The sequence below is a fragment of the Petromyzon marinus genome, chromosome 45, assembly GCF_048934315.1.
Source record: "Petromyzon marinus isolate PM22_M1 ecotype Great Lakes invasive population chromosome 45, UKy_Petmar_22M1.pri1.0, whole genome shotgun sequence".
NCBI lineage: Eukaryota > Metazoa > Chordata > Hyperoartia > Petromyzontiformes > Petromyzontidae > Petromyzon > Petromyzon marinus.
The window spans coordinates 6,780,904-6,801,239 of NC_133711.1; the positions used below are offsets into that span (position 1 = coordinate 6,780,904).

The 20,336-nt window shown below is 48.5% G+C and overlaps 1 protein-coding gene across 3 annotated transcripts in view; it reads left to right on the forward strand.

Annotated features, from left to right (window-relative positions):
- LOC116952067 (uncharacterized) overlaps nucleotides 1-20,336 on the forward strand; it is a 39,717-nt gene extending 19,381 nt beyond the window's left edge. For all 3 annotated transcript variants that reach the window (XM_032971094.2, XM_032971096.2, XM_076074066.1), the window contains one exon: nucleotides 14,366-20,336. In XM_032971094.2, coding sequence (XP_032826985.2) covers nucleotides 15,069-16,547 — 1,479 coding nt within the window. In that variant the 5' untranslated portion in view covers nucleotides 14,366-15,068 and the 3' untranslated portion in view covers nucleotides 16,548-20,336. The remainder of the gene's footprint in view (nucleotides 1-14,365) is intronic.

The following is a 20,336-nucleotide window of genomic DNA, read 5'->3' on the forward strand; positions in this document are numbered from 1 at the left end:
AAGCCTAATGAAGGATTATCAACTCGAATGATTGCAGAGCAAATTGGTATCCGTTTATCGGCCCCCCGGAGTGATGATGATAATAATGCCTGCTTCTGCCGACGTTGATGCTGAAGATGTTGATTGAGTGATGACGATGACAGCTGCTGCTTCTGCAGATGATCGCTATGGTGATCGCTGCTGCGGACGAATCGTATTACTGCTGATGATTATCGCTGCTGCTGATGATGATTACTGCTGATGATGGTTCCGCAATCCAACCCATGGAACCATTATGATCGTGACCTTTTGTTGTTACTTTGGGTTATATGTGAGTGTGAATAATCAGTCTCTTTGTCATTCCACTGCTGGATGAGGGCTTTTATACGCCGTGATTTCATGGAGGCTGTTGACCGTCCTGGTCAGTGCGTGCTCAGCACGATCTGGGATGTTCATAGATGTCACGTGCTCGCTAACTATATAAATGTGTGGTTAAAACCCGCCACCACCCGACACAGCCAACTGGTAAGGGTTGTCACGTAAACAGAACGTGCCAATTCAGCACCAGTACAGCAACACCGGCGTGTTGCAGAGCCAAGCCAAGCCAAGTGTTAAAATGCTCGCTAACTATTTTTGTTTGCCATGTCACCAGGCAAATTCCCACAGAGCTATATAGCTCTTTTGGCCACAAATTATACCTTAACGAAGTGGCTTATCGCGTGGACAATTATAGCAGCCAAATACTCGCACGCCGTTTCTAAATATGGAGGGAAAAAACAGAGGATCCGGAGAAAAGTCCACGTGACCACGGGGAGAGAGAAAGAGACACCGCAAACTCCAAATATACAGCAGCAGGCGTCAGAGTCGGGATTGAACCCACGATTTCCTGCATACCAGGCGAGGTAGTGAACATCTCCTAGCTACCGTGATGATGATGAGAGAGAGAGACACCGCAAACTCCAAATATACAGCAGGCGTCAAGGTCGGGATTGAACCCACGATTTCCTGCATAGCCGGCGTGGTCGGGAATGTAACGCGACGCAGCGCAAGACCAGTGAGTGCGCTATGAACCTGGCGACCCTTAAACTGGGTTCGATTCCCGGTCACGGCTAACATCACGGGGGCGCCGCGGTGGCTAGGAGATGTTAACTACCTCGCCTGGTACACAGGAGGTCGTGGGTTCGATCCCGACATTGACGCCTGCTGTATATTTTGAGTTTGCGTGTCTCTCTCTCTCATCATCATCATCATCACGGTGGCTAGGAGATGTTAACTACCTCGCCTGGTATGCAGGACGTCGTGGGTTCGATCCCGACATTGACGCCTGCTGTATATTTTGAGTTTGCGTGTCTCTCTCTCTCTCTCTCATCATAATCATCACGGTGGCTAGGAGATGTTAACTACCTTGCCTGGTATGCAGGACGTCGTGGGTTCGATCCCGACATTGACGCCTGCTGTATATTTTGAGTTTGCGTGTCTCTCTCTCTCTCTCATCATAATCATCACGGTGGCTAGGAGATGTTAACTATCTCGCCTGGTATGCAGGACGTCGTGGGTTCGATCCCGACATTGACGCCTGCTGTATATTTGGAGTTTGTGGTGTCTCTCTCTCTCATCATCATCACGGTGGCTAGGAGATGTTAACTACCTCGCCTGGTATGCAGGACGTCGTGGGTTCGATCCCGACATTGACGCCTGCTGTATATTTTGAGTTTGCGTGTCTCTCCCTCTCTCATCATAATCATCACGGTGGCTAGGAGATGTTAACTACCTCGCCTGGTATGCAGGAGGTCGTGGGTTCGAACCCGACATTGACGCCTGTTGTATATTTGGAGTTTGTGGTGTCTCTCTCTCTCTCTCATCATCATCACGGTGGCTAGGAGATGTTAACTACCTCGCCTGGTATGCAGGAGGTCGTGGGTTCGATCCCGACATTGACGCCTGCTGTATATTTTGAGTTTGCGTGTCTCTCTCTCATCATCATCATCACGGTGGCTAGGAGATGTTAACTACCTCGCCTGGTATGCAGGACGTCGTGGGTTCGATCCCGACCCTGACGCCTGCTGCTGTATATTTGGAGTTTGCGGCATCTCTCTCCCCACGTGGTAGCGTGGAATCTTCTCCGGGTCCTCCGGGGTTTTCCCTGCGATTTTAGAATCAACATCGCCACGCGTTCAGATTATTTGGCTGCTTTCAACAATTCCACGTGGTGATGGTAAGCCCACTTCGTTGAGCTATCACGCGTGGCCATGTCGCTTCTGAAAAAGACCTACGTAGATCAGTGGCGTGGGGCCTTGCCTGGTAAAAAAATAAAAAAAAGATGTTTAATGTTTAGTTTATCAGTGGCGGCGAGGGATAGATGCCATTAATCTCTGATAACTAGGTCCTGGGGCCACCTCCATCAGGACAAGCCTCGCGCTGACCGGCTTGGTGAAGTGTGAGAGGGAGGCTTTCATCCGGCACTCGCAATTACTACCCACTGAGATTAGCGCAGTGCGCTAACCGTTGCGCCACCGCTCCGACCCTGAAGGGGCTTTGAACACCGTCAATTAATTTTCATCCGCGATGAGTGATGAGATCAGAGGAGGGCAGGTTTGCGACACCTCGCTCGTGTCCAACTGATATATATATTCACACATGTCGCTGTATTCCGTCTGAAAATAAAATCCAAGGGCGGCATTCATTCTCACAGGGATATCGCAATCACCCGAAGATCCTCTGCCCCCCGCTTTCACAACTTTAATCCGCCAGTGGCACCTGCAAAGCGGGACGCGGTGGGACACACCGCGGGCACATCGCGATAGGTCCCCCGTGTCTCTCGTGTGAGTGGGAGCGGTGGCAGTGGACGCTATTACTTGAACCGGTCCTAGGCTATCCCCTAGGTCGACTCAGCCTCAAATGAGCGCCCGGTGCGGTGTGTAAAAAACATCGCCACCGGGGAGACAAAGGAGGCCGGGCGTGGTGCTGGCCACCCACCCCCATCGTGTGCCGTGCCGGCCTCCGTAGGTGCTGCTCGCTGACAGCACTTGCCCCAACAGTCTGTGATAGGCTGTAACGGGAGATCTTTGTTCTTTGTTTCTGAGTATGCCCGTGCACATACGCGCGCGCGTCTTTGTGCGATGAGTGGTGGCGCTGTCAGCTGTACGTTGGCAATCCCAGTTGAATTCCCGATCACGGCCAATATCATTGGCGACATGTCACATCCCTCTCCTCGCACGCCGGAGGACATGGGCTCGATCACGGACCCTGACGATGCCTGTCATATTTGGAGTTCGCGTGTTTTTTTTTTAATCTCCCTGTTCTGTACAGTTGGAGTATGTGTTAGTGTGTTAGTTTGTGTAAGCCAGTGTGTTAGTGCTGGTCTGTGTGAGTGAATGTGTGTGAGTCTCTTAAGACTTATAAGGGGGATCGTTGATGTGTTTGTGTAAGTTTGAGTGAGAGTCAGTGCGTTAGTCTGTGTGAGTGATTGAGTTAGTCTGTGTGAGTTAGTCTGTGTGAGTGAGAGTGATTGAGTTGGTCTGTGTGAGTTAGTCTGTATGAGTTAGTCTGTGTGAGTGAGAGTAATTGAGTTAGACTGTGTGAGTTAGTCTGTGTGCGTGAGAGTGAGTGAGTTAGTCTGTGTGAGTGAGTTAGTCTGTGTGAGTTAGTCTGTGTGAGTGAGAGTGAGTGAGCTGGTCTGTGTGAGTGAGTCTGTGTGAGTGAGTTAGTCTGTATGAGTGTGAGTGAGTGAGAGTGAGTGAGTTAGTCTGTGTGAGTGAGTGAGTTAGTCTGTGTGAGTGAGTGAGTTAGTCTGTGTGAGTGAGTGTGAGTAAGTGAGAGTGAGTGAGTCTGTGTGAGTGAGTGAGTCTGTGTGAGTGAGTTAGTCTGTGTGAGTTAGTCTGTGTGAGTGAGTGAGTTAGTCTGTGTGAGTGAGTGAGTTAGTCTGTGTGAGTGAGTTAGTCTGTGTGATTGAGTTAGTCTGTGTGAGTGAGTGTGAGTAGGTGAGAGTGAGTGAGTTAGTCTGTGTGAGTGAGAGTGATTGAGTTGGTCTGTGTGAGTTAGTCTGTATGAGTTAGTCTGTGTGAGTGAGAGTAATTGAGTTAGTCTGTGTGAGTTAGTCTGTGTGAGTGAGTGAGTTACTCTGTGTGAGTGAGTTAGTCTGTGTGAGTTAGTCTGTGTGAGTGAGAGTGAGTGAGTTAGTCTGTGTGAGTGAGTCTGTGTGAGTGAGTTAGTCTGTATGAGTGTGAGTGAGTAAGTGAGGGTGAGTGAGTCTGTGTGAGTGAGTTAGTCGGTGTGAGTGAGTGTGAGTAAGTGAGAGTGAGTGAGTCTATGTGAGTGAGTTAGTATGTGTGAGTGAGTGAGTTAGTCTGTGTGGGTGAGTGTGAGTAAGTGAGAGTGAGTCTGTGTGAGTGAGTTAGTCTGTGTGAGTGAGTTAGTTAATCTGTGTGAGTGAGTGTGAGTAAGTGAGAGTGAGTGAGTCTATGTGAGTGAGTTAGTCTGTGTGAGTGAGTTCGTCTGTGTGAGTGAGAGTGATTGAGTTAGTTTGTGTGAGTGAGTCTGTGTGAGTGAGTGAGAGTGAGTGATTTAGTCTGTGTGAGTGAGTGTGAGTAAGTGAGAGTGAGTGAGTCTGTGTGAGTGAGTTAGTCTGTGTGAGTGAGTGTAAGTGAGTGAGTCTGTGTGAGTGAGTTAGTCTGTGTGAGTGAGTGTAAGTGAGAGTGAGTGAGTCTGTGTGAGTGAGTTAGTCTGTGTGAGTGAGTGTGAGTAAGTGAGAGTGAGTGAGTTAGTCTGTGTGAGTGATTGAGTTAGTATGTGTGAGTGAGTGTGAGTAAGTGAGAGTGAGTGAGTCTGTGTGAGTGAGTTAGTCTGTGTGAGTGAGTGAGTTAGTCTGTGTGAGAGAGAGTGAGAGTGAGTGAGTTAGTCTGTGTGAGTGAGTTAGTCTGTGTGAGTGAGAGCGATTGAGTTAGTCTGTGTGAGTGAGTCTGTGTGAGTGAGTTAGTCTGTGTGAGTGAGTGAGTTAGTCTGTGTGAGTGAGTGTGAGTAAGTGAGAGTGAGTTAGTCTATGTGAGTGAGTTAGTATGTGTGAGTGAGTTAGTCTGTGTGAGTGAGTGAGTTAGTCTGTGTGAGTGAATTAGTCTGTGTGAGTGAGTTAGTCTGTGAGAGTGAGTGAGTCTGTGTGAGTGAGTTAGTCTGTGTGAGTGAGTGAGTTAGTCTGTGTGAGTGAGTGTGAGTAAGTGAGAGTGAGTGAGTCTGTGTAAGTGAGTTAGACTGTGTGAGTGAGTTAGTCTGTGAGAGTGAGTGAGTCTGTGTGAGTGAGTTAGACTGTGTGAGTGAGTTAGTCTGTGAGAGTGAGTGAGTCTGAGTGAGTGAGTTAGTCTGTGTGAGTGAGTTAGTCTGTGAGAGTGAGTGAGTCTGTGTGAGTGAGTTAGTCTGTGTGAGTGAGTGAGTTAGTCTGTGTGAGTGAGTTAGTCTGTGTGAGTGAGTTAGTCTGTGTGAGTGAGTGAGTTAGTCTGTGTGAGTGAGTGTGAGTAAGTGAGAGTGAGTGAGTCTGTGTGAGTGAGTTAGTCTGTGTGAGTGAGTGAGTTAGTCTGTGTGAGTGAGTGTGAGTAGGTGAGAGTGAGTGAGTCTGTGTGAGTGAGTTAGACTGTGTGAGTGAGTTAGTCTGTGAGAGTGAGTGAGTCTGAGTGAGTGAGTTAGTCTGTGTGAGTGAGTTAGTCTGTGAGAGTGAGTGAGTCTGTGTGAGTGAGTTAGTCTGTGTGAGTGAGTGAGTTAGTCTGTGTGAGTGAGTTAGTCTGTGTGAGTGAGTTAGTCTGTGTGAGTGAGTCTGTGTGAGTGAGTGAGTTAGTCTGTGTGAGTGAGTTAGTCTGTGTGAGTGAGTGAGTTAGTCTGTGTGAGTGAGTTAGTATGTGTCAGTGAGTGTGAGTAAGTGAGAGTGAGTGAGTCTGTGTGAGTGAGTGAGTTAGTCTGTGAGAGTGAGTTAGTCTGTGAGAGTTAGTGAGTCTGTGTGAGTGAGTTAGTCTGTGTGAGTGAGTGAGTTAGTCTGTGTGAGTGAGTTAGTCTGTGTGAGTGTGAGTTAGTCTGTGTGAGTGAGTGAGTTAGTCTGTGTGAGTGAGTTAGTCTGTGTGAGTGAGTTAGTCTGTGTGAGTGAGTGAGTTAGTCTGTGTGAGTGAGTGTGAGTAAGTGAGAGTGAGCGAGTCTGTGTGAGTGAGTGAGTCTGTGTGAGTGAGTGAGTCTGTGTGAGTGAGTGAGTTAGTCAGTGTGAATGAGTTAGTCTGTGTGAGTGTGAGTTAGTCTGTGTGAGTGAGTGAGTTAGTCTGTGTGAGTGAGTTAGTCTGTGTGAGTGAGTTAGTCTGTGTGAGTGAGTTAGTCTGTGTGAGTGAGTTAGTCTGTGTGAGTGAGTTAGTCTGTGTGAGTGAGTGAGTTAGTCTGTGTGAGTGAGTGAGTTAGTCTGTGTGAGTGAGTGTGAGTAAGTGAGAGTGAGCGAGTCTGTGTGAGTGAGTTAGTCTGTGTGAGTGAGTTAGTCTGTGTGAGTGAGTGTGAGTAAGTGAGAGTGAGTGAGTCTGTGTGAGTGAGTGTGAGTAAGTGTGAGTGAGTTAGTCTGTGTGAGTGAGTGAGTTAGTCTGTGTGAGTGAGTGTGAGTAAGTGAGAGTGAGTGAGTCTGTGTGAGTGAGTTAGTCTGTGTGAGTGAGTGAGTTAGTCTGTGTGAGTGAGTGTGAGTAAGTGAGGGTGAGTGAGTCTGTGTGAGTGAGTTAGTCTGTGTGAGTGAGTTAGTCTGTGTGAGTGAGTGTGAGTAAGTGAGAGTGAGTGAGTCTATGTGAGTGAGTTAGTATGTGTGAGTGAGTGAGTTAGTCTGTGTGGGTGAGTGTGAGTAAGTGAGAGTGAGTCTGTGTGAGTGAGTTAGTCTGTGTGAGTGAGTAAGTTAATCTGTGTGAGTGAGTGTGAGTAAGTGAGAGTGAGTGAGTCTATGTGAGTGAGTTAGTCTGTGTGAGTGAGTTCGTCTGTGTGAGTGAGAGTGATTGAGTTAGTTTGTGTGAGTGAGTCTGTGTGAGTGAGAGTGAGTGATTTAGTCTGTGTGAGTGAGTGTGAGTAAGTGAGAGTGAGTGAGTCTGTGTGAGTGAGTTAGTCTGTGTGAGTGAGTGTAAGTGAGTGAGTCTGTGTGAGTGAGTTAGTCTGTGTGAGTGAGTGTAAGTGAGAGTGAGTGAGTCTGTGTGAGTGAGTTAGTCTGTGTGAGTGAGTGAGTTAGTCTGTGTGAGAGAGAGTGAGCGTGAGTGAGTTAGTCTGTGTGAGTGAGTTAGTCTGTGTGAGTGAGTCTGTGTGAGTGAGTTAGTCTGTGTGAGTGAGTGACTTAGTCTGTGTGAGTGAGTGTGAGTAAGTGAGAGTGAGTTAGTCTATGTGAGTGAGTTAGTCTGTGTGAGTGAGTGTGAGTAAGTGAGAGTGAGTGAGTCTGTGTGAGTGAGTTAGTCTGTGTGAGTGAGTGTGAGTAAGTGAGAGTGAGTGAGTCTGTGTGAGTGAGTTAGTCTGTGTGAGTGAGTTAGTTAGTCTGTGTGAGTGAATTAGTCTGTGTGAGTGAGTTAGTCTGTGAGAGTGAGTGAGTCTGTGTGAGTGAGTTAGTCTGTGTGAGTGAGTGAGTTAGTCTGTGTGAGTGAGTGTGAGTAAGTGAGAGTGAGTGAGTCTGTGTAAGTGAGTTAGACTGTGTGAGTGAGTGAGTTAGTCTGTGAGAGTGAGTGAGTCTGAGTGAGTGAGTTAGTCTGTGTGAGTGAGTTAGTCTGTGAGAGTGAGTGAGTCTGTGTGAGTGAGTTAGTCTGTGTGAGTGAGTTAGTCTGTGTGAGTGAGTGTGAGTAAGTGAGGGTGAGTGAGTCTGTGTGATTGAGTTAGTCTGTGTGAGTGAGTTAGTCTGTGTGAGTGAGTGAGTTAGTCTGTGTGAGTGAGTGTGAGTAAGTGAGAGTGAGTGAGTCTGTGTAAGTGAGTTAGACTGTGTGAGTGAGTGTGTTAGTCTGTGAGAGTGAGTGAGTCTGAGTGAGTGAGTTAGTCTGTGTGAGTGAGTTAGTCTGTGAGAGTGAGTGAGTCTGTGTGAGTGAGTTAGTCTGTGTGAGTGAGTTAGTCTGTGTGAGTGAGTGTGAGTAAGTGAGAGTGAGTGAGTCTGTGTGATTGAGTTAGTCTGTGTGAGTGAGTTAGTCTGTGTGAGTGAGTGAGTTCGTCTGTGTGAGTGAGTTAGTCTGTGAGAGTGAGTGAGTCTGTGTGAGTGAGTGAGTTAGTCTGTGTGAGTGAGTTAGTCTGTGTGAGTGAGTGAGTTAGTCTGTGTGAGTGAGTTAGTCTGTGTGAGTGTGAGTTAGTCTGTGTGAGTGAGTGAGTTAGTCTGTGTGAGTGAGTTAGTCTGTGTGAGTGAGTTAGTCTGTGTGAGTGAGTGAGTTAGTCTGTGTGAGTGAGTGAGTTAGTCTGTGTGAGTGAGTGTGAGTAAGTGAGAGTGAGCGAGTCTGTGTGAGTGAGTTAGTCTGTGTGAGTGAGTGAGTTAGTCTGTGTGAGTGAGTGAGTTAGTCTGTGTGAGTGAGTGTGAGTAAGTGAGAGTGAGTGAGTCTGTGTGAGTGAGTGTGAGTAAGTGTGAGTGAGTTAGTCTGTGTGAGTGAGTTAGTCTGTGTGAGTGAGTGAGTCTGTGTGAGTGAGTTAGTCTGTGTGAGTGAGTGAGTTAGTCTGTGTGAGTGAGTTAGTCTGTGTGAGTGTGAGTTAGTCTGTGTGAGTGAGTGAGTTAGTCTGTGTGAGTGAGTTAGTCTGTGTGAGTGAGTTAGTCTGTGTGAGTGAGTGAGTTAGTCTGTGTGAGTGAGTGTGAGTAAGTGAGAGTGAGTTAGTCTATGTGAGTGAGTTAGTCTGTGTGAGTGAGTGTGAGTAAGTGAGAGTGAGTGAGTCTGTGTGAGTGAGTTAGTCTGTGTGAGTGAGTGTGAGTAAGTGAGAGTGAGTGAGTCTGTGTGAGTGAGTTAGTCTGTGTGAGTGAGTTAGTTAGTCTGTGTGAGTGAATTAGTCTGTGTGAGTGAGTTAGTCTGTGAGAGTGAGTGAGTCTGTGTGAGTGAGTTAGTCTGTGTGAGTGAGTGAGTTAGTCTGTGTGAGTGAGTGTGAGTAAGTGAGAGTGAGTGAGTCTGTGTAAGTGAGTTAGACTGTGTGAGTGAGTGAGTTAGTCTGTGAGAGTGAGTGAGTCTGAGTGAGTGAGTTAGTCTGTGTGAGTGAGTTAGTCTGTGAGAGTGAGTGAGTCTGTGTGAGTGAGTTAGTCTGTGTGAGTGAGTTAGTCTGTGTGAGTGAGTGTGAGTAAGTGAGGGTGAGTGAGTCTGTGTGATTGAGTTAGTCTGTGTGAGTGAGTTAGTCTGTGTGAGTGAGTGAGTTAGTCTGTGTGAGTGAGTGTGAGTAAGTGAGAGTGAGTGAGTCTGTGTAAGTGAGTTAGACTGTGTGAGTGAGTGTGTTAGTCTGTGAGAGTGAGTGAGTCTGAGTGAGTGAGTTAGTCTGTGTGAGTGAGTTAGTCTGTGAGAGTGAGTGAGTCTGTGTGAGTGAGTTAGTCTGTGTGAGTGAGTTAGTCTGTGTGAGTGAGTGTGAGTAAGTGAGAGTGAGTGAGTCTGTGTGATTGAGTTAGTCTGTGTGAGTGAGTTAGTCTGTGTGAGTGAGTGAGTTCGTCTGTGTGAGTGAGTTAGTCTGTGAGAGTGAGTGAGTCTGTGTGAGTGAGTGAGTTAGTCTGTGTGAGTGAGTTAGTCTGTGTGAGTGAGTGAGTTAGTCTGTGTGAGTGAGTTAGTCTGTGTGAGTGTGAGTTAGTCTGTGTGAGTGAGTGAGTTAGTCTGTGTGAGTGAGTTAGTCTGTGTGAGTGAGTTAGTCTGTGTGAGTGAGTGAGTTAGTCTGTGTGAGTGAGTGAGTTAGTCTGTGTGAGTGAGTGTGAGTAAGTGAGAGTGAGCGAGTCTGTGTGAGTGAGTTAGTCTGTGTGAGTGAGTGAGTTAGTCTGTGTGAGTGAGTGAGTTAGTCTGTGTGAGTGAGTGTGAGTAAGTGAGAGTGAGTGAGTCTGTGTGAGTGAGTGTGAGTAAGTGTGAGTGAGTTAGTCTGTGTGAGTGAGTTAGTCTGTGTGAGTGAGTGAGTCTGTGTGAGTGAGTTAGTCTGTGTGAGTGAGTGAGTTAGTCTGTGTGAGTGAGTTAGTCTGTGTGAGTGTGAGTTAGTCTGTGTGAGTGAGTGAGTTAGTCTGTGTGAGTGAGTTAGTCTGTGTGAGTGAGTTAGTCTGTGTGAGTGAGTGAGTTAGTCTGTGTGAGTGAGTGTGAGTAAGTGAGAGTGAGTGAGTCTGTGTGAGTGAGTTAGTCTGTGTGAGTGAGTTAGTCTGTGTGAGTGAGTGTGAGTAAGTGAGAGTGAGTTAGTCTGTGTGAGTGAGTGAGTTAGTCTGTGTGAGTGAGTGTGAGTAAGTGAGAGTGAGTGAGTCTGTGTGAGTGAGTTAGTCTGTGTGAGTGAGTTAGTCTGTGTGAGTGAGTGAGTTAGTCTGTGTGAGTGAGTGAGTTAGTCTGTGTGAGTGAGTTAGTCTGTGTGAGTGAGTGTGAGTAAGTGAGAGTAAGTGAGTCTGTGTGAGTGAGTTAGTCTGTGTGAGTGAGTTAGTCTGTGTGAGTGAGTGTGAGTAAGTGAGAGTGAGTTAGTCTGTGTGAGTGAGTTAGTCTGTGTGAGTGAGTTAGTCTGTGTGAGTGAGTGAGTTAGTCTGTGTGAGTGAGCGTGAGTAAGTGAGAGCGAGTCTGTGTGAGTGAGTTAGTCTGTGTGAGTGAGTTAGTCTGTGTGAGTGAGTTAGTCTGTGTGAGTGAGTTAGTCTGTGTGAGTGAGTGAGTTAGTCTGTGTGAGTGAGTGAGTTAGTCTGTGTGAGTGAGTGTGAGTAAGTGAGAGTGAGTGAGTCTGTGTGAGTGAGTTAGTCTGTGTGAGTGAGTGAGTGAGTCTGTGTGAGTGAGTGAGTTAGTCTGTGTGAGTGAGTGAGTTAGTCTGTGTGAGTGAGTGAGTCTGTGTGAGTGAGTTAGTCTGTGTGAGTGAGTGAGTTAGTCTGTGTGAGTGAGTGAGAGTGAGTGAGTGAGTTAGTCTGTGTGAGTGAGTGAGTTAGTCTGTGTGAGTGAGTGAGAGTGAGTGAGTTAGTCTGTGTGAGTGAGTTAGTCTGTGTGAGTGAGTGAGTGAGTCTGTGTGAGTGAGTGAGTTAGTCTGTGTGAGTGAGTGAGTTAGTCTGTGTGAGTGAGTGAGTCTGTGTGAGTGAGTTAGTCTGTGTGAGTGAGTGAGTTAGTCTGTGTGAGTGAGTGAGAGTGAGTGAGTGAGTTAGTCTGTGTGAGTGAGTGAGTTAGTCTGTGTGAGTGAGTGAGAGTGAGTGAGTTAGTCTGTGTGAGTGAGTTAGTCTGTGTGAGTAAGTGAGAGTGAGTTAGTCTGCGGGCTAGGCGTTGGTGCTACCACCCCCTCGTACCCCACGCGCCCGTCTATCAATAGGCGCTCGCTAACAGCGTGTGCAGGCTACACGTGGCCTCTTTGTGTGTTTGTTTGCCGTTGCACGTGCGGGTATTACGACACAGGGTTAAGGCGGGGTGAGTAGGGTGTGAATAGGGGGGGGGGGTGAGTTGGGGGCGAGTAGGGGAGGGGGTGAGTCGGGGGTGAGGTGCATGGGACGAGTTGAGTGGTGAGTCGGGGTTCGTTGAGGGGTGAGTGAGAGGTGTGAGTGGGGGTGTGAGTGGAGGTGAGAGGACGGGGTGAGCAGGGGTGAGTGGAGGTTAGGTGAGTGGAGGTGTGAGTGGTTATGAGTGTGGGGGCAGTAGGGGTGTGAGTGAGTGAGGGGAGGGGTGAGGGGGGGGGTCATGGTGATGACCTGCGAGTGAACCCACGCGCCACAACGTGACTCACGGAGCAGAGCGGTCAAGGTGTTTACAGGCGCAGCACAGGTGTGACTCAAACGAGTACCCGGCGCGGTGTGTAAACACCGCCGCTAGGGGGACAAAGGCGGCCGGGCGTGGTGCTGACCACCCACCCCCTCGTGTGCCGTGCCGGCCTCTAAAGGCGTTGCGCGAACGGCACTTGCCCTAACATTCAGCGAAGGTTACGCGGGGGATCTTTGTCTTTATAATTTGTGCATTGGGTTCAAGAGCTGGAGTCGAACTTGGATGTGATCTCTGCGGTCGTTTCCCGGCCACGAGGCCCGCCTTTAGGTCATCACTCCACCCCCCTCCCTCGTGTGTCGCATCGGCCTTAATGGGCCCTCGCTAACAATGTAGGTTAGAAGCAGTGCGGGATTATCCTGGTAGCAAAAGTAGCTACATATGCTATGGGCCCCGCACTTTCAAGGGCCTCGTGCTAAACGCTTTCAAGCTATCAATTCCGGTTCAGTGATTCTGCACTTGCTCGATTACTATAGTACTATACCGCCTTAAACTTTTATGAACGACTGGGTGTTTAAGGTTAGCGATTTGTCGTATTTTCTGGCCGTATAGCAAATGAAAAAAAATACTTTACTATGCAAGTTAAAAATGCGTGTGTTTTAATATTTACGTTTTTTTCTCAAAATTTAGGGCCCCTCCATAACATATGCTACAGGTCCCGCACTCGCTTAATCCGGCACTGGTTAGAAGTGAGAGTTACCTTTGTCTCAGTTCTGAGCATTTAATTGGACGTTCATGAGTGGAGTGTTTTTGGTTGCGGCGCAGATCACCGCACGAGCTTCAGTGATTGGTACTGTCACCGGTGCGACGTGCAAAACATCAGCACTGGGAAGACAAAGGCGGTCGGCCGTGGTGCATGCCACCCGCCTTCCTCGTGTGCCGTGCTGGCCTTCATAGGTTCTGTATGTACGTGCGTTGAACTTATTTTGCACCGTACGTAGCCAACCGTGCTAATCGGAGGTGTAGTGTTGTATGTACGTGCGTTGAACTTATTTTGCACCGTACGTAGCCAACCGTGCTAATCGGAGGTGCTGCTCGCTAACAGCAGTTGTTACCGTCACAGGCTGTGGGCAAAGGAGCCGCGTTAGAACGGAGGAGGAACGTCGTGAAATTCAGAGAAAGATTTCCGACGATTTTTTTTTTACTGTTAAACTATTTTTGTTTTACCAGGTAAGGCCCACGGAGCAATGTAGCTCTTTATCAGAAGCTCAACGAAGTGGGCTTATCATCGTGTGGATATTTATAGCGGTAGCCGATGTTGATTCTAAATGTGAAGGGAAAACCCGCGGAGGACCACTGGGAGAGAGAGAGAGAGACGCAACTCCAAATATACAGCAGCAGGCGTCAGGATCGGGAACGAACCCACGGCCTCCTGTATACCAGGCGAGGTAGTTAACATCTCATAGCCACCGTGGCGGCTCGACGTTTACGCTGGAAATTACATCCAGAATCCCGATCGCTTACAACAACAAAAACCCCAAAGGTCAATTGCCATCGTAATTTGTCCACGCGGTGACGAAAGCTCGGATCGATTGGCTCCGACGTTGGGTGGTGGAGGGTTCTGGGGGGAAAAAACAACTTCCTAAAATTGATATTAAACAACCACGCGATCATCTAATCCCAGCAAAAAAAACAATTGACTAAAATTGATATTATTCAACCACGCGATCACCTAATCCCAGCAAAAAAACCTAATTACTAAAATTGATATTATTCAACCACGCGATCACCTAATCCCAGCAAAAAAACAACTTACTAAAATTGATATTATTCAACCACGCGATCACCTAATCCCAGCAAAAAAACTAATTACTAAAATTGCCATGATTCAACCACGCGATCACCTAATCCCAGCAAAAAAACACAAAACGAATTATGGTCTTTGATTCTTTCGGTAAAGTCACGTAGGTATAAAATAAAACAAAATAAATCACGACGTTTCGGGCGCAACACATGCGTCCGTCATCAGGTGGGGAAGCATGGTCTGCTGCTGTGACTCTACCGAAAGAACCAAAGAGTATGGATTCCTGCAGCCACGAAAGTTTAACATCAATAACGAATTATGACTCGTGATAGATATTGGTGGCGAAAGCCTACGTATAAATTGAAGCAAATGTGCTATATCGTAATGATTATTCATGACTTTAACAAGTAGTAGGAGGCTTTCGTGATCAATGTTATCCATAATAAAGTTTAATTGTTTGGGTTAGATCGCGTAAATCTAAATGTGTCGTTAAGCCCGCCACCACCCGACACGGCCCATTAGTGAGGTTCGTCACGTAAACAAAACGTGCCGATCAAGTTACTACTTCAGCACATACCGGTTGTGTGTTGGAGGAGAGTAAACCCCCACAACATTTAATACATTGAGTAAGGGTGGTGGCGGGTTTAACGACACATTTGATATTTACGCGACCACCCCCCAAACCCCCAAAAAAACCCCATTATTATTGATGATTAATTACGATTAACCACAATTAGTAATTATATTTGTTTATTTATTTTCACAGGTTTGACGGCGATCCCATCGAAGATCCCCCCCCACCCCGTGTCACCCGGTTTCCCGGGGAGGACGGAGTGAGATTTTAATTTCCGCACCGAATTCTCCGACTTTCAACTCAAATTCCATCCTCCTGGACGTCTTCTGAAAATAAATATATATACACACCACACACACACAAAATCAATTTTTTCCATGCATTGTTAAAATGTCACCGATATCATCAACGGTCTGATCTCACCACGCAAAAACAACAACAAATAAGGGTTAAGTTTAGCTTTCTGTTAAAAGCGCAGCTCCCGCAATCGCCTGCTCGCGTCACGGCTGGAGGAAGGGGCATGCACTATAGGCCGCACTGCAGGTGCCCCTCTAAATAGATTGTTGTTGTGGTGTTCTTACCCCGTGCCGCTGCTGGACATCTATGAAAAATATATATTTTTTAGCTCATCGGATTCCCCCCGGCAAGTAAAAATCCACATTCTGATTCTGAGATTGGATGAGGGTTGGAGCTCCCGTGACACCAAACACGTTGCACGGTCCCCGTTATCGAGATTCCCTTCCACAATGTGATTCTTAAACGTACATTTAAAATATCTTGACGCACGAAACAAGGGGCACGGCTTAAGTTAACAACGTACAGCTATTGCTTGGGTTTATTTTTGTTTAAATATTATTTTTCTTGAAGTGTGTGCAGCTTCAGTAGGCATTCGGACATGAGCGAGTCACGTGACCAACAGCCATACTTCACCGCGATTCAGAGTAGCAACGCGCAGAGCGTTATGGAGACAGCCGGCAACTTCATGAGCATGCTGAACCAGCCTGGATTCAACCACCACCACCACCAGCAGCAGCAGCAGCACTACCACCACCACAACCACAACCATCACAACAGTGGTAGCAATAGCCACGGTGTGGACAATGTTAGTGCTTTGACCATTGATGACGAGGATGGAGGTGGTGGTGGTGGTGGAGGAGGTGGCGGTGGTGGTAGTGGTGGCAACGATGCCTCCTCCTCCTCCAATCGGCGATCTTACATCGACGATGGCAACAGCAGCAGCAGCAGCGGCGGCAACAGCAGCAGCAGCAGCAGCGTCATGGATTCGATTCTCTGCCACGTGAACTCAAGAATGGAACCGCACGGTGTTCAGCAACAGCAGCATCATCAGCATCATCATCAGCAGCAGCAACATGATCAGCAGGATCAGCAACAACAGCATCATCAGCAGCAGCAGCAGCAAGGGAAGAGTCGGAGGAGGAAAGATGCGGGGGGGTTAAGAATTCCGGACAAGGCGAGCGACGAGTATCGACGGAGGCGTGAGCGGAACAACGTGGCCGTTCGGAAGAGTCGCTTCAAGAGCAAGCTGCGCGCAGCGGAGACCCTGAGAAGGGCGGCCGAACTGCGCGCCGAGAACGATCGGCTCACGGCCAGGGTTCGCCTCCTGTCGAAGGAGCTGAGCGTCCTGCGGGGCCTCTTTGGGGAGAAGGAGCGGCGGGGCGGCGAAGGAGGCGGTGGTGTCGGCGATGCGTTCGCATCAGCTGGACTCGGGGCAGAGGTATCGGATGAACTCGCGGTCTGTCAGCACCGCAGTGCCATGCTGCTGCAGGAGGCGTGCAAGGAGGAGGCGGACGATGATTTGGTGGTGAGCGAGAGGATGGCTGGCGGCGGTGGCAACGATGGTGGAGGTGGAGGCGGCGAGGTGGTGGGACGAGGGAGGAAGTCGCGAATTCACGACAGCGAACTCAAGCGAGAACACGACCTCCAGGTTCACGGGAGGGTGCAATACCAAGACCAACAATGTGTCACGCCGGCCGTGAACTTCTTGCAGCAACATCACCACCACCACCATCAGCAGCAGCAGCAGCAACAACATCAGCACCATCAGCACCATCAGCAGCAGCAACATCATCACCTTCACGAGATGCAAAGTGGACGCAGCCTGCATCCGTCTCACGGGCACGTCTCCAGTGACCTCCACGATCTGCTCTTTCCACCTCCCGCACCTCTCTACCTCGGAGGTCCTCACCGCGATTTCCTGCTGGGTCCGTCGGCGCCCTGGGCGGCTCCGCACAGGCAAAGCCCGGCGCGCGCCATCGTCGCGGCTGCCGCGGATTTCTGCGCGGCCTCCGCGGATTTCTGCGCGGCTCCGTCCGAGGTCGGAGGCGCGCCGAGGCACGCGTACGGCGACGAGTGAGCGTCATCTCGTGGCCACGAGGAGGCGGTGATTGGTGTTGGTGGTGATGATGATGGTGGTGGTGATGATGATGATGATGTGGGGAGCCGTGGCGTGGCGGTCAACGCGACGTGCCACGAGACCCACGTGCGAGCGACCCCGAGATCGAATTCCGGCTCACGGTTACCAACAGCGGTGACGATTTTTTGAACCGGTCATGGGCCTCAACCCCTGGGTCGACTCAGCCTCAGATGAGTACTGTGCATGGCGCGCGACGTGGAATGATCGCCACTGGGAAGACAAAGGCGGACAGGATTGGTGCTGACCACCCGCCCCCTCGTGTGCCGTGCCGGCCTTCATAGGTGCGCGCGAACAGCACTTGTCACAAAAGTCTGTGAAGGCTACACGGGGAATCTTTGTCTTTGAAGATGATGATCACAAATTCATAACAATGATGCATTATTATGACGATGATGGTGGTGCTGATTGTCGAACAAAATAGGAACGAGGACGGTGATGGTGATGATGAGAGACACTTTAGAATTGTAATGATGGTATATGTGGCGGTCGTGGTAAACACATTTGAACGATGACGATGGTTGATGGTGGTGATGATCATGCACTAGGAACAACAATGATGACGATGGGCATACACACGATGATGATGGATGACGCTCAACAATAAGGAACAACTGGGGATGATGATACAAGTGATGATGATGATGGTGAAAAACTATCGAAACGCAGATGTTAGCGATGGTGGTGATGAGTAGTGGAGTACGGGGTTGTTGATGGTGGTGATTAAAATCTGAAATTGTGTTTCTGTACGTGATGGTGGATGATGTAAAGGAGTGGTGATGATGATGATGATGAATATTGCTCTGATGATGCATCTTTGTGGACAAAAGCGATAATGACGGTACTATTGATGGTGTTGGCAATGATGGTCGTGTTGGTGGTGACATTTACGCTGATGGTGGCGGCGGTGGTGTGATTGTTGGTTGATGCGTGTAGCTATGATGCCTTTACGATGGCGATGATGGTGATGCGTCTATGATAGGTACAAGCACCCAATACAGAGAATCGTCATGGTCGTCCACCATTATCTTCGTGTCTAAATGTTGGCAATTTCTCGACTCATCTCACGACCGATAAATAAAGAATGCACGCCACGTGGTGGTGGCGATGCGAATTTGCGACAACGGCGGAAACCGGCAGAAGGAAGGAACCGGTGACTTGGTGTGATTACAGCGATACGGTGTTCGCTCCTCGCTCTCGGAAAGAGAGAAATAAAGGGGGCGACTCAGAGAGAGAGGGGGGATGACTCAGAGAGAGAGGACGACTCGAGAGAGAGAGGGGCGACTCAAGAGAGAGAGGACGACTTGAGAGAGACATATGGGACGACTCTAGAGAGATTGACTCAGAGAGAGAGGACGACTCGAGAGAGAGAGAAAGAGGGGCGACTCGAGAGAGAGGGGCGACTTGAGAGAGACATGGGACGACTTTAGAGAGATTGACTCAGAGAGAGAGGACGACTCAGAGAGAGAAATAAAGGGGGCGACTCAGCGAGTGAGAGGGGGGATGACTCAAGAGAGAGAGGACGACTTGAGAGAGACATATGGGACGACTTTAGAGAGATTGATTCAGCGAGAGAGAGAGAGAGGACGACTCAGAGAGAGAAAGAAAGGGGGCGACTCAGAGAGAGAGAGAGGGGACGACTCGGAGGCGCTGGGAGATGGAACCAAAGACGATTGGGAAGGCAGCAGCAGCTACGCGGGGACGAGGCGGCACTACCATTGTCCAAGTTCTACGGTCCTCTGCGTAGTAAGGTGTTATCGGCCGTCGAATGAATGTGCATACATTGAGGAGGAAACCGCAACGCCTTGGTTTGTTGGTTTCAACACCTTGCTGTACCGCCATCAGCTGGCGAGTCTGGGTACGGCTCGCTCCTCTCGCCGCCCACCCCCACGGGGAGGGAGTGCGGACACCGGCTGTGTTGTGAGCGCGTGCGTGGTCCACCAACCCTCGCTGGTGCCTCCAGAGTGCTGCGGTGCAGGCAGCCACGTGCGTAGCCATCACCACCGCCTCGACATCATCATCATCATCGGCATCACCACCCCCATCGCCATAATCGTGGGCATGGACTTACGGGGTGAGCATTTTCTCTCCTGGACAAAATGTTTAGAGGTGGAACCTTCCCGTATTTATTAACTCGGCTTAAACCCACACTTGTGTTGCTTGCGACTCCCGTTTTTGTTCTTTCCACTGCTGCATGATGATGATGAGGAGGAGGCGCCTCCTGCCGTCTCTGCGCGGATCATCCAAGGGCTTACTTTGACCATACTGCACCACTCTGGACAGTGCGGGTTGATGAATCATCCGAAATGCATCCGATCACGGAAGCGATGGTGTTTAAATTATTTTGAAATATATATACATAATGTAGGCGACCGATATGCATAACAGGTTGCTATCGGCTGCCACGATCGGGCTGCAGATTGGCGGGACAGTGGGGCAGCAGTGCAGCAAAATCAATTGTTGTACCGCGCCTCTATGTTCCCGACTTGTATTCCTCCCCGCGTTCACCGCCATACCCAAGCAGACCAGCGCGGTGAAGTATGGTCATTATACTTCCCACGGGCGGAGTTGTAAAGGCGTTCATACGGGCAGTGGATCTACAGGCCAGGCGACTTTGCGTGTAACTTGCGGCGACGGTAATACCCCGGTTAACGTCGGGGATGCGTTCCTGAAAGGTGCGGCGACGAATATCGATACGCCGTTAAATCGAAGCGCTTGGCAGGGTAAGGAAGGGTGGTTGGTGGTGGTGGTGGTGGAGGCGAAGGGGCTGAGAGGCGACGGATAACAAAAGACAGGACGGGCGGTGATGCTGTCGGCGACGTGAGTGTGGGGGTTGGGGCGACGCGACTCAGGTGGTGTTGTTAACAACGGGACGACGCAATAGCGAAACGACGTCAAATGGGGAGACTTCAATCGTGGTATTAACGTGTCATATTTGTCGCTATGTTTGACTTCATTAGTACAGGATGGCCCACAAGTCAAGAGGCGTAGGGGTTATTATATTTATTTTAACACTTCACATATGGTTATTTAATTTATTGGAACACATGTTCAAACTGACTTCCTTGAACATGTATGTATGATGCATTAATTCTCGTTGAGGATCGTAGCGAGCGTTAATCAATTATGATTTAAGTCATACAGAGTTCTTGCTTGGTCGAGTGTTTGTAAAAAAAAGCATTATTAAAATATATTAATAATAGATAAATACATGAAAATACATTTTAATGTTAAAATAAAAAAAACATTATAATGTTTAAATATATACAACTGTAGCTTATTAATGATAATAAAAAAATATATTTCAATAATGATAGATAAAATATTAACGTGAAGTATAGTCAATTACAGTTTTAATGCCAGTATTACATTCAACCAAACAACCCTATGTGTCGTGACTTCTGGGCCGCTGTAAATGTGTGGGATTTTCCTTTGCGACACAATATTTAAGGACCTTATTTAATATATATCGTCAATTGTTGACAACACGTGAAATCATATTCAAGAATGTAAAATATTCCATTTGATGGACGTAATAAAGCATAACTGAAACACGTTATTCTTTAAACTTGTATGTATGTATGTAGGTTGGACTTCTTTTGCACCGTACGTAGCCAACCGCGCTCATCGGAGGTGCGGAGGAAGGACAACAAACTAAAACAGATTTTTTTTTAAAGAAATACGTTTTCAATATGTTGTCGAAAATCAAAGATATGCGAATGAAGTACGTTT